This window comes from Carettochelys insculpta, chromosome 3, assembly GCF_033958435.1.
Source record: "Carettochelys insculpta isolate YL-2023 chromosome 3, ASM3395843v1, whole genome shotgun sequence".
Classification (NCBI taxonomy): domain Eukaryota; kingdom Metazoa; phylum Chordata; order Testudines; family Carettochelyidae; genus Carettochelys; species Carettochelys insculpta.
In genome coordinates, this window is record NC_134139.1 from 104,110,880 (window position 1) to 104,124,460 (window position 13,581).

The 13,581-nt window shown below is 39.7% G+C and overlaps 1 protein-coding gene across 3 annotated transcripts in view; it reads left to right on the forward strand.

Moving 5' to 3' along the window:
* The window catches only part of MAP3K5 (mitogen-activated protein kinase kinase kinase 5), a 175,298-nt gene that overhangs the window by 147,133 nt on the left and 14,584 nt on the right, over positions 1-13,581 (forward strand). For 2 of the 3 annotated variants that reach the window (XM_074990492.1, XM_074990490.1), the window contains exons 21-25: positions 718-738; positions 1,848-2,025; positions 2,118-2,286; positions 4,865-5,050; positions 12,903-13,008. In XM_074990492.1, the coding sequence (XP_074846593.1) occupies positions 718-738; positions 1,848-2,025; positions 2,118-2,286; positions 4,865-5,050; positions 12,903-13,008 (660 nt within the window). The remainder of the gene's footprint in view (positions 1-717; positions 739-1,847; positions 2,026-2,117; positions 2,287-4,864; positions 5,051-12,902; positions 13,009-13,581) is intronic. The other variant, XM_074990491.1, reaches the window with a different exon arrangement.

The window sequence follows — 13,581 nt, forward strand, 5'->3', positions numbered from 1 at the left end:
TGTAATAGCATAATTCTGTTATCATCAATGGTATAGAAATGTTCCAGATATAGTATTTTACACAGTTTCTAAAAGTCCTTAGAAAATGTCTAAACAGCTTTTCTAAAATATTCTCATTTAAAGTATACGTACACAGTTGATTAATCAGCATCATTTGTTGATTACAAAGCAAAAACAGGTTAATACAAAAGACTGAAAAGCTTGTTGAAAGCTTTGATTTCTATAATATATGAAAACAAACGTTTATTTTTCTAAGGGTTATCATTGCTAGAAATATTAACATGTTTAAAATTTACTTTAAATTATAGACTACAAGAATCTTGCTTGAGCTACTGTATACAAAGTTATTACACAGATTACAGTAGTGCTTTTGAATTTTTTAAACTGTGAAGTACAAGTGGTTTCTTGGACAGCATAAGTGATACATTTATTTAAATATGAAAACAAAATACCTGCTGAATTTCAGAAAATGTTTTTATTATGATAGCTGAAGTAAAGAAGAAATATTAGATCACCATGTTAACTTGTTTGGAGAAAAATAGATCAAGTTTCAATTTCTCTTTTCAATTAAAATCAGAGGTAGATTGGATAAATGACAGTCTAGCTATTCTTAGCATGCACAGTACAACTGAGTGGAAAGAATTTATTATCTACGCTATATTTGCTCTACTAACTTTACCATATGATGAACATTTTTGTTTGCTTTTCCTCCCACAGCTCTTACAGCCAGCTCAAGTGGTGAGTTTAACCATTCCAAGTTTTTTTTCTCGAAACATGTAACTGTGGTGATAGAATGAGAATCATTTGCTCAATCTGCTGTAAATTACCATATCTAAAAACTACACAGATGAGATACTTGGATACAGTCATCAAACCTAACAGTCTGTCATTCTTAGGAAGCTGTCACTTTATCATATCGGTTTAAAGTACTGTAAAGAATCATGTCAGTTTACACTTTGACTGGGCAGGTGGTTAATACCTTACATATCATTTGCCTTGAGCAGTGGCATTATTGTTTATTGTGACAGTTCCAAAGGAAATGATGCATGGCATCTGAAACAGCAAGAGGAACTGTTGCTTGGAATGGTAGTCTGTCTCCATTTTTTTAATTCTATTTTCCAATTGCTTAAACTCTGAGCTGCCATGTAAGAGTTTGAATAAGATTTCAGAATCTTTTTGCTGCAACAAAAGGTGCACTGTTGAACAGAAGAAGCCAGCTCAGAGTTAACGTCCATGTGTCGCAAATTAGTCCAGAAAAACTGCATTGGCTTGTGGTTTTTATCTTCCAGTTTTATTTAAGGTAACACATAGCTCAGTACTGAGGGCTTGTGTGAATGGTGTAGCACCACAAAGCTGTAAATTGTTCCCATTGAAGTCAATTGGACTTTTGCCATTGGTATCAAAGCGAAGGACTGAGCTCCTAACATAAGGCTTTTTGTTGCAAGCATCCTTGTGGAGAGCGAATTTTCCGAGAGAATGCTTAGAGGTGATCTGGAATTAATATATACATAAGCACCGTAATTCTGAGAGTTTATTATACTTAACGTCATAAAGACTGTAACACCCAGTAAGTTGAGATGGTCTCAGGTCTCTAAAAACTTCTGATCTAAAATATGCTGTGGCTTCCTTCAGTAGCTGAGAACTCCTTTCAAACAACATCTTAAAATGTGTGGAGGTTTTTTGGGTCACATATGTATCGGTGAGATGAAGAAGATGAAGTTTACCATTTTTCCTCATCTTAAAAGAAGAACTTTCGTTTTAGAATTAAAGTACCGCCATTGCAGCTTTTACAGGTTTTGGGATGGTTTTGAAAGACTAATTTTTTTTCATTGTTTCTTCGTGAGTAGAATACCTTCGGAGCATATCTTTGCCTGTTCCTGTTGTGGTTGAAGATACGAGTAGCAGCAGTGAATATGGCTCGGTGTCACCTGACACAGACTTAAAAATTGATCCATTTTCTTTCAAATCAAGAGCCAAATCATGTGGAGAAAAAGATGCAAAAGGAATCCAGTCCCTTTTTCTGAGGTAAAGAGCTAAGGTGTCTTCATTTTGCTTCCTGGATTAGGGGTGTGGGGGGTGTTATTTTATATGTTGATTTTTGTTACTTATACTTTCAGCATCCCGGATGAGAATTTTGAAGATCATAGTGCTCCTCCTTCACCTGAAGAGAAGGATTCTGGGTTCTTCATGCTAAAAAAGGATAGCGAACGGAGAGCCACTCTGCACAGAATATTAACAGAGGACCAAGAGAAGGTGGTGAGAAACTTAATGGAAGCCTTAGCTCAGGTAAAATAACTTGCTGGTAGACAAAAATATCTTGTCATTTTGCACGTTTTCAGTAAGCTACTACAGGTGTGTATGCGTGTGTGTAAATTTATCTATTAAATTCAGGTGTCAGGCACAAAAAACAGTTTGGGAAACAAGGTGGTGGATACAATGTAGGACTTGAAAGACTGCAGTTGTGCTGACAATAATGAAGATGGGCAGTAAAAATACATTTGTGCTGCTGTAAGTTTGTACTTTACATTATTCATAACAGCTGCCTGTGTTTGCGCACAGGTATCAACTGATATTGAAGAAAATATGCAACCATTTGAATGAAATTTCATGTTTGCCAACATTTTTTTCGAATAGAATAAAGGCTGAGGGCTTAATACATGTCATAATCAGTCTAGTCAATTCCAAAAGCGTAAGCCAAGATACTCAATCTGTGCCTCAAATTACATGTCTGTTATGGAGATTTTACCTCTGGTTCCTTTGCCAAAATTAGCCTCATTTCAGGCTGCAGCAGGTGTGCCAAGTAAAATGGACTAGGCACAGCGGGATAACTCCTCTGTTCTTTCAAATCATTGTAAAAGGAGTGGGATAAGGAACAACTGAAAGACCAAATATTCCCATCCTTCAGAGTAGGTTGGCGTGGGAGAAGAGAGCATCAGGTAGGGTTGCAAAAAACCACAAAATAATCACATATTACCTCCTGACACTCTTTGGGTGATTCATTGTGATATCAGTGTAGGCGGATGTTGAATAATTAACAGTTCTTCACTCTGCAGATGTTGCTACACTGCAGTTAGATGATGTTGTGATTTGTCGTTTTCAAGACTGGAACTTCATTTCTTTTGGCTGAGTATCTTTGCTCTGCACGTGCTTTGTACGCAGAGTGTATCCCATGGTATTTAGATTTTTAAAACTCGCATGTTTAAAAAAGAATAATGCAAATGTAAACGTCTGATTGGCTTGGTAAAACTTTTCTAAAACTACCTAGCACAATTGCTGTGGCCACATACTGTTGCCGTAACAATAAGTTTTCTAGTTCTTGATACACATTGAAATAGTGGCAGACAGGGGTTAAAAACTAGAAGTATAACAGATGTACCCAAGAACTTCTATCTACTGTAGTGATATAACTTTATGTAACTATAACTAATATAACTATCAGTGCTTGTGTCAGTGGAACAATGTAAATAAATGAAAGAGGATGAAATTGAATTATTTATATACAGAAGGAATTCCTGAGGCATTACATAGTCAAGACAGGAGAATGGAAAAAATAGCAGAAAGCAAAAACCGGTGTGCTCTTCAAACCAATGTTGGGTATCTCTACAAATATTTACCTGACTTCAAGTAAATAAATTTCTGTGATAACTACAATTTATCCCTGTAAGTTTATTTTAATGACTTGTAGGCAATGTCTACAATACAGTGATCTTTCGAAGTCCCTCTGAAAGATCTCTTCTGAAAGAACTTTTGAAAGAGTGCATCCACGCACAAAAAAAAAAAAAAATGGATCAAAACAGTGATCTGCTCTTTCAAAAGAGAACATCCACGCAGCCCCTGCTCTTTGGAATGAACAGGTCAGGAATCGAAAAATCAGTTGTCATGAGGACTGCTGTTTCGGAAGAAGGGTCCTGAGGAGTGTCTACACCTGTTTTCATTCTAAAGAAGCTTTCAAAAGAAGGCATTCTTCCTGAAATGGGAGCAGAAGAGCGCTTTCGAAAGGAGCAATGCGTTCTTTGTTTACTTTCAAAAGAACACTTTTTGTGTGTAGATCCTCCACACAATCTTTCAAAAGAGCCCCCTTCTTTCGAAAAATTTTTGGAAAGAACTTGCTAGTGTAGACGCAGCCCCTATGTTTTCATGGTTCTTTTCCCACAACTGTAATTCAGCTGTCATGATTGAAAGCTAAAAACCCCCTCTGACTCCATATCTAACTTCCTTCTGTAGTATTGTCCAAAATTACTTTTCACGCATTTTGGTACTTTCCTCGTCAACAGAAGCATAAACGTAAAACAGAGAATTCAGAAATGTGAGTTCATATGTGAATGAGACAGATCTTTGATTGCAACCACAGTATTTTGATAATGTGTGGAAAAATTCAAGGCCAGAATGTAAGTGCAGCTATAGTGAGAAAATTCCATATTGAGGTGAATCTTCTGCTTGGAGTTAAGCACCCAGGATGAAATTCTCCCTTTACAAAGCCTTCTGCCCCAAAGACCACCTCACTTAACTCCTACTTTAAGGCTAAATTAGGATTTCACCTTGTGCATGGAAGGTTTCAGCTGACTCTAAGCAGGGGATGAATTTCACTCTCTGGACCTAAAAATTTTTAATAATAGTGAGATATGCATTTCCCCCATATATTCTGCTGACATATATTATTTACACAAAATAAAATTAGGGCATTGTGCAGTATGTACTTTTCGGAAATTAAAAGTATTGTCACATCTGTTTTAAAGGTAGATTTTTTTGGAATATAGAGGGAGCAAAGATTATCAATCGCAGATTATCTCATATTAGTTAAAGTCATGGTATGTCAAAAGATATGTGCTTTAGGCTGAATTTGTTCTTTTTGTTTCTCTAATAGGGAGCTGAAGAACCTAAGCTAAAATGGGAGCACATCACAACTCTCGTTGCCAGCCTTAGAGAGTTTGTAAGGTCAACTGATCGCAAAATCATTGCAACTACTCTGTCGAAACTCAAACTGGAGTTAGACTTTGACAGCCACGGCATTAGTCAAGTCCAGTTGGTGCTATTTGGTTTTCAAGATGCTGTAAGTAGACGTTTTCAGTGGTTTTGCTGTATGAATTCCCAGTTAAAGGACCAAATTATAGTCTGATATGAACTGATGAAATTCTTTGCCCACTGTTACACAGCTGAGAATATTTGAGGGCTCCAAGTCTAACAATAACAATTGGACCTTCTGCTCACAGTCAGCTTTTGGCTTGGTTGCCATATGAGCCTTTGGCATCAAGTGTGTCCTGAAACCAATAGCTATTCTTTTTGTAGATCTATGAATCTTCACAAACAGCAAGAGGGTCTGGGATGGTTCTGTAAACATTACACCATTTTTCTTAAGTAGGAAAGCCTCAGAAAAATGTATTGTTGGGTTGGTTGGTTTGGCTTTATTTTTTTTTAATATAAATAAATACAAAATTGTGCTTCCTTGGTACCAATCTATTGAGCTTGACTCGCCTTAGAAATTAATGCATTTAAAAAATCCTGACGAATTACAGTGTGTACCTTATAATATTGTCATTGTATTCCTGTCCTGATGCACGTGATCAGTGCCAAACCTTTGGCAAACCTGAGTTGTGAACCCTCACCCCCAAATTATAATTAAATAGCTATTGTTTAAAGACCAGTAGCTAAGAGAATACTCATAGTTCCTTACCATGATAAATAGGATATAGAAAATGGAGTGCCTTTCCATAGCTATCTTACTAAAAATCAGTGTTGCTCTCCCAGAGCTGCACTTTCAATATTATTTCAAGTTCTTTGCTAACACTTAACTTTTGCCACTTGAAGTCATCTTGTTTTCTATGTAGCTGAATAACTGATACGGAGAAGGTTTGACATAGTGATGAACAATGTCCTGGATGGATCTAGGAGGTCAAAATGATGTGAAGACAAAAAGTGGGTGTTCACATCTCCGTGAGCATTTAAACCTGGGGCAGGGGTGGCCAACTTGCAGCTCTCAAGCTGTATGCAGCTCTTATCAAAGAAATTTGGCTCCAGGTCAGAGCCACATGCCTGAACTGCTCACCACTGCTCTGTGCATGCGCCCCAGCACCTGGAGGGAGAAGCATGTGGTGGTAGCTCCAGTGAGTCCCAGGTGTAATGGGCATTGAGTTAGAGTGGGGAGGTTGGGAAAAGAAAGCTGAGGATGTCTGGCTCTGCGAGAGGGGGAGGGGCATTGGATTAGAGCAGGGAGGCTGGGAGTGCCTGGCACTGGGGGAGGGGAGGGAGATTGGATATTGAGGCACAGAAAGATTAAGTGATTTACTCAATCTGTGAAATCATGTTTTATTTTGAAGAGCACTGAAGGTTTCCAGCCTTCCCTTGTGGAGTTTTTCACTTTGAATGTCCTCTTCTTGCCCTTGATTCTGGTTAGTCTTGTAATGTCAGGGTCAAATCTGGTTTGCTGCAATTGCAAGGCACAACAATGTCACACCTTCCCATAGGAGATATTCAATCCAATACAAAGCAACAGGCTTTTGCCCCTTTTAAATCTAAGCCATGATCGTAAAAACCGCATGGAAAAAAACCTCTGAATGCTTGATACATTGTGATACACTCCTGACTCATTTATTTTATATAAAATGTCAAATGATGTCACAAGCATAAAATACTTGAACTCTATTAATGTGCACAATAATGAGTGTAGCAGAGCATCTGTTTCACAATTGGCATGGCATCATTCATGGTAACTCCAGAGGCATTCACATTATCTTATTTCCAGTTTAGACACCACCTTCTTCCTCCCTGCCCCTGCTCCTTTTTCTACCTTGTATTCAGTCCCAGACTAAATTTACCAGGTTATCCACATCTAGAACTGAAAGGCCACTGACCTGAATGGAGTTCTTTAAAATCTCTTATTGGGTAAAAGAGGACGAGTTAGCTTGCTGAAGAGGCAATGCAAAGAAAGTAAGCAGAAGGCTTTAAATAAAATAGGACTAGTGTCCTACCAAGAAGATTCCCAAAGAAGAAGCAGGGTTTTTTGGGGAATTTCCCTTTGTCAGTGGGCAACAGCAAAGCAGTAGATACACGTCCTCCACTGCAGCTCTCTGAGAAAGAGGTAAAAGTTCAGATACAATGTGTTAGCAGGTTTGTTTCACCATGCAATGTACTGAGGAAGGTAAATGGATGAAATCACTATGTAAAGCAGTCTTGTGATGTTTTGAGAGAAGGATCTGGCTGGCTGTGATATCCCTATCAGAAAAAGTGTTCTGCAGTATCTTGAAAACAGGCATTAAAAAGAATACCGTTGAGAGAACAGGAACCATTCTACAGACATTAGATAAGTAACAGAGAGGGAGCCGTGCTCGTCTATATACTATCAAAACAAAAAAGAAGTAAAGTAGCACTTTAAAGACTAACAAAATAATTTATTAGGTGAGCTTTTGTGGGACAAACCCACTTCTTCAGACCATAGGCATACCAGAACAGACTCAATATTTAAGGTATAGAGAGCCAAAAAGAGTAATCAAGGTTGACAAATCAGAAAAAAAATTGTCAAGGTGAGCAAATCAGAGAGTTGAGGGGTGGTGGGGGTGGGGAGTCAAGAATTAGATTAAGCCAAGTGTGCAAAACAGCCCCTATAATGACCCAGAAAATTTGCATCCTGGTTCAAACCACGTGTTAATTTGTCGAATTTGAATATAAGAGAGAGTTCAGCAGCCTCTCTTTCTAAAGTAGTGTGAAAAATCCTCTTCAGTAAGACACAAACTCTTAAGTCATTAACAGAATGGCCCACTCCATTAAAATGTTGGCTGACCAGTTTGTGGATCAGGAGTGTTTTTATGTCTGTTTTGTGCCCATTGTCTAAGAGAGTTTGAAGTCTGTCCAATATACAAAGCATCTGGGCATTGTTGGCACGTGATGGGATATATGATGTTAGTTGAGGAACATGAGAATGTGCCCATGATTCTGTGACTAACCTGGTTAGGTCAAGTGATGGCATCCCCAGAGTAGATATGTGACAGAGCTGGCAGAGGGCTTTGTTGCCCGGAAAAGTCCCAGGACTGGTGTTCCTGTGGTATAGACTGTGGCTGTTGGTGAGAATCCTCATAAGGTTGGGAGGTTGTCTGTAGGAGAGAACAGGCCTGTCACCTAGGGCCTTCTGGAGTGTGGCATCGTGATTAAGGATAGGTTGTAGGTCTTTGATAATGCATTGCAGTGGTTTGAGCTGGGGGCTGGAGGTAATGACCAGTGGTGTTCTGTTCTTGGCTTTTTTGGGCCTATCTTGGAGTAGCTGGTCTCTGAATATTCATCTGGCCCTGTTGATTTGTTGTTTTTTTTTTTTATTTCTCCTGGTGGGTAATTCAGATTTATGAATATTTGGTAAAGATCTTGTAGTTTTTGGTCTCTGTCAGTAGGATTGGAGCAAATGTGATTGTACCTAAGGGTTTGACTGTAAACAATGGGTCTAGTTATGTGTGCAAGATGAAAGCTAGAAGCGTATAGGTAAGTATAGCGATCAGTGGATTTCTGGTAGAGTGTGGTGCCAATCAGGCCATCCTTGATTTGTACTTTAGTGTCCAGGAAATGTATCTCTCGCCTGGAGTAATTGAGGCATAAGTTGATGGTGGCATGCAGACTGTTAAAGTCTCTGTGGAATTCTTCTAGAGTCTCTATACCATGGGTCCAAATCATAAAGATGTCATCAATGTATCTTAAGTAGAGGAGGGGTAACAGGGGACGAGAGCTGAGGAATCGTTGTCCCAGGTCAGCCATAAATATATTAGCATCCAGAGGTATAAATTGTCTCCAAATCAGAAATAATTGTGGGTGAGAACAAAGTTACAGAGGTCAGACACCAGATTGGCTGTGGTGACATCAGGGATGGTATTCCTGATCTCTTGTAATCCATCTTCATGTGGAATATTAGTGTACAGAGCCTCTGCATCCATGGTGGCAGGGATGGTGTTGTCAGGAACTTTTCCGATGTTTTGTAATTTCTTCAGGAAGTCAGTGGTATCTTGGAGATAGCTGGGAGTGTTGGTGGCATAGGGTTTGAGGAGAGAGTCCACATAACTGGATAGTCCAATAGTAAGGGTGCCAATACGCGAAACGATAGGTTGTCTGGGGTTCCCAGGTTTGTGGATTTTGGGAAGTAAATAGAATAATCCAGGATGGGGCTCAGACGGTGTGTCTGAGTGAATAAGGTCTTGAGTAGTAGCAGGGAGTTCCTTAAGTAGTTATTGTAATTTCTTTTGGAATTCCGAAGTGGGATCAGAGAAGAGAGGTCTGTAAAATGTGGTGTTGGAGAGTTGTCTGGCTGCCTCCTGTTCATAGTCTGACTTATTCATGATGACAACCCCTTTGTCAGATGGTTTGATTATAAAGTCTGGGTTATTTTTGAGACTCTAGACAGCATAGCGTTCAACATAGTTGAGATTGTGTCTCGTGGAATTGTTTGCGTATAATGTCAATCTGAGCATGGTTGCGGAAGCATTGTATGAACAAATCCAGACTTACTACGACCGTCAGGGGGAGTCCACATAGAGTTCTTCTTCTTTTGGTGTTGGTAGGCGGGGTCGAGAGAGTCAGACTGTTGTTCATAGTTGTGTTGGAAGAATTCCTTTAGACGGAGGCAGTGAAAGAAGGCTTCGAGGTCACCATAGAATTGTATTAAGTTCGTGGAGGAAGTAGGGCAAAAGGAAAGACCCCGGGGATAAGAGAGACTCTTCTGCTGGGCTGAGTTGGTAGCTGGAAAGGTTAACAATATTGTTAGTTGAGCTGCTGTTGTTGTAGTTGTAGTATCCTGAGGTATGAAGTAATTTAGAAAATTTATTCTCTTGTCTTTTTGAGACATCAGAATGTGTGACACTTAATAAAGGCAATTTATTATCAGCCTTTGTTTACACACATTCTTTTGGTCAGGGCGGGGTGTTTTGTCCCATTAAATGTTGATCAGTTGCAAGGCGTTGCTCCCAGTGATATTTCAGCATCCCACACGCAGGCCTCTTTGGTCATTCCAAACTGAGTGCTTATTTTTAAGACAGCGAGCCATTTTCTAGTACAACTAAATAGATAACACAGGAACTTTGTGAATTCAGGTCCCAATGTTGGAGGAGCCCTAGATATAGTAATGACATTAGTAGGAGCTGATTGTAAAATTTGGTTCTTTTACATCTATTTACACAGAACTGCAGGGAAAGAAACTATTTACCTAGGATAAACTACTAGAAAAAAAAATCAAGGAAATTTATACACTACACTCAGACCTCTATTAGATAAAAACAGCTTATACTGAAGTACGTATCAAGGCATCAGATTCTTTCCTGGTATGTGGATATTGCTAAAAATGGGGGTAAATTATTTCCTTTATTCTCAAGAATCATGGATAATAAGGGCTTATCATCAGGATATCCTGATCAAAGTACTTGGGGAAAGAGTTTTGTTTTGTATTCTAAAGTGCTTAGTCATACTACTGTGGATGTTTGTGTTCCTTGACAAAGTTACATCATACCTCTTCAATACTGACACAGAGCACATTGACAAACAGCTTGAACTTTGTGCTCATTAAAGGCTCAATCTTCCAAGGTGCAGAGTGTTTCCAGACAGGTGTTGACCAGTTTCAATTTGCATAACACCAATATACCTCTCATGAGGTGCTCAGCACCTTGCCTATTGTTGGATTTATTCAGCAGCATAACCTTCTTATGCTGTACATTCAGCTTGCTCAGAAGTCTCTCATATGACAGAATGCCATCTAGTGGCTACTGCAATAAAGAAATGAGAATAGATTTTATAATTGTCTTTGGGCAGTACACTAGATCCCTTATTTACATGGAAGTTGCGTTCCTGTGCAACCCCGCATAAGTCAAAATTTGCATTACTTGTCAGTTTGCCATCTCCCCTGAGTGGCGGGCAGCCTGGAGCCAGGCACCAACTCCCCAACACTCAGTCACGTTAACCTGAGATTCACGCAACCTGAGTGCGCGTATATCAGGATTATATTGTAATCGAAAATAACTTCATTTGAACTTCTGACCATCCCCAAAACACATCATCTTAGCAACATGATTGTTATTTCCTACAAAAAGATTGACAACCTTCAGAAGAGAGAAGTGAACTGATCCTGTTTGTATGTAGTAACCTCAAAATAAAACTTGAGGAAAAGGGACTAGAAAATATCCATATCCTCTTAGTTTCTACTGAGGGAGTTTTTTCCATGAGTCACTTGCATTTAGAAGTTCATTCTAATAAAGATCCATAATTTGTCATTCTGAAAAGTTTTGAGTCCTCCTTTATGTATCTTTCTGCTGTTCGTTTCACCTCTCAACTTTTCCTGTATGGCTCTGATGGCGTAGGTACAGAGGCAGCATGTGAAACCTAGCAGCTGCTGTTGCTGCTAAATTTGGCTCTGTGTGCGTGTGTGTGTGTGTGTGTGTGTTTTAAATAATGCATCACACCATCATACCTGTGCTGTCTTTTCTTGGCTCATTTCCAGCTCTTTGACAGTTTGAAAAGAATAGCCTCAGGGAAAAAAATATTTTGATAAAGTACAGAGAACTTAGGTGGTGTCTATACTCATGCGGAAGGTCAATGGCTGCTACACAATTTTAGGTATGCCAATTAGGTATCTGTGTTAAATTCAGTGGCTGTCTTCAGGGCAGAAGGTTGACGGGAGCGTTCATCCCGTCAACCTTCCTTAATCCTCGTGGCTCATGAGGAGTTCCGTGGTGGACATGGACCCCAGAATGGGTGTTCCGACCCTGAGTGGATCAACCTTCCATGAGTGTAGACGTGGCCTAAGAGTCTACTTGAGTGAAGTTTTGAAGGAAGAACTGCACAAATACACAAACAGGAAGGGACCAGGCCAGTAGCTGTGGCAGGAGCTATAATGTCATCAGATACCACCTCTAAGTCTGCAGTGCTTTACTGGGCCAAAAACTGGGAGGAAAGGTGCAGTTAAGAAGAATCTAAAGTAATCTTTCGTTTATTGCAGATATTTGTAGATTCAGAGAAAACCCACATCCTTTTTCCTTCCCAAACTGGACTTGAAGTAGTAAACAAAATAGCAAAATTCTGTTCAAGTAAACTGTGGGTTGAACCTCTGTAAACCAGACTTCCCTATTCCGACAACACCTCCATCCAGCATCTTCGGTGACCCTGTGGGTGCTCCGGGCTGGACATTCACAGGAGAAAACCAGTGGGCTAAAACCAGGACTGTTGCCATAGCAGGGAAGAACTGAGTCCTGGCAATCTGACTGGGAAACTCTGGGGGCCAACAGCCAAGCCTTGGTGCCCTGTGGGGCCAGAACTGGGGTGCCCCAGACACTGATGGACAAGACTAGAGGGGCTGGGACTGACCTCCCCAGGTCCAGCAAATGTCTTGATTTAGGACCTCAGGGTGCCAGACCCATAAGGCTCAACCTATATTAGTTTTTGAAGACTGTGTCTTCAAAATCTTTAAAATCTTTATTTTAAAACAAACAACATTACAGTCTTGCCAACCCAAGCAGTCAGATATCATGAGTCAGCCCCTCCATCCCCAAATTATGAGATTGATTTAAAAGTCATGAGATTATTTTTTTTTTTCAAAAAGTGTTATTTTTATTTGTCCTGTGGTACTGAAGCATTCACCATTCACATACTTAAGCTTTTCTCCACAACCCTGAAGGTTAAATTCTTACCTTTTAAACAAGGAAGGCTAAGATTCTTATGGAACTACTTGACTCTAGGAGTTAAGACTTCGTGCAAAGTAGAAAATAGCAGAAGCTGGAAATCCTTTTTTTTTTACTAAAGCTACGCGAAGTTACTTCAAAACAAAACAAAGCATAACAAACAAACAAAAACACCCTGTTTTTGATGCATTGCAACAGACCTTAATATATTATCAGCTGTATGCAACCTTGGGGATCAAATGACTCCTGAACTGCATTCTTTGTCACCAGGTCAATAAAGTTTTACGAAATCACAACATCAAGCCCCACTGGATGTTTGCGCTAGACAGCATAATTCGAAAAGCTGTGCAAACTGCTATTACTATTCTGATCCCAGGTGAGTCAGTCTGTTACTCAGCACACATGTAATGTCTGATTGCTTAAAATGTTTTTAATCATACTGTGGTCATAAGTAGTCACAAAAGCTTTTAAAACTTGCAGTGACCTCCTTTTGTCTTTGCTGCCCTTCATTAGCTGATTTACAAACCAAGTATTCATAGGTGACTAGTCACGACTCTTTGGGAGTGCACCTTTCCAGGGTGCATAATAGAAGGGTCAGATCGGTAAGCAATGGTTGACTTAGTGGTGCTTTGGATGCCCACATTTTTCACACACTGCACATACACACGTGGGATGTGAAAGGGTGCTCAAAAGAGCCCTGCACTTGGTATGCTCAACTCTTTTGAAAGTGTGTGGTGAGGCACAAACTGATGGCCACCCAAGAAGTGCACCAATAATTTGTGTGGCTCTATTGGCCAAGAACTCTGTGTAGGGGCTGTAGTCAGACATACTTCCTGTTCTCCTGCGACAGCCAGGTGGCTCCTGTTTTGTGTGAGAAGGCAAGAAGAAGAATTCCAAGTTAAAGAAATACTAAAGCTGTGTCTACACTACAAGATAAAATCAAATTTAA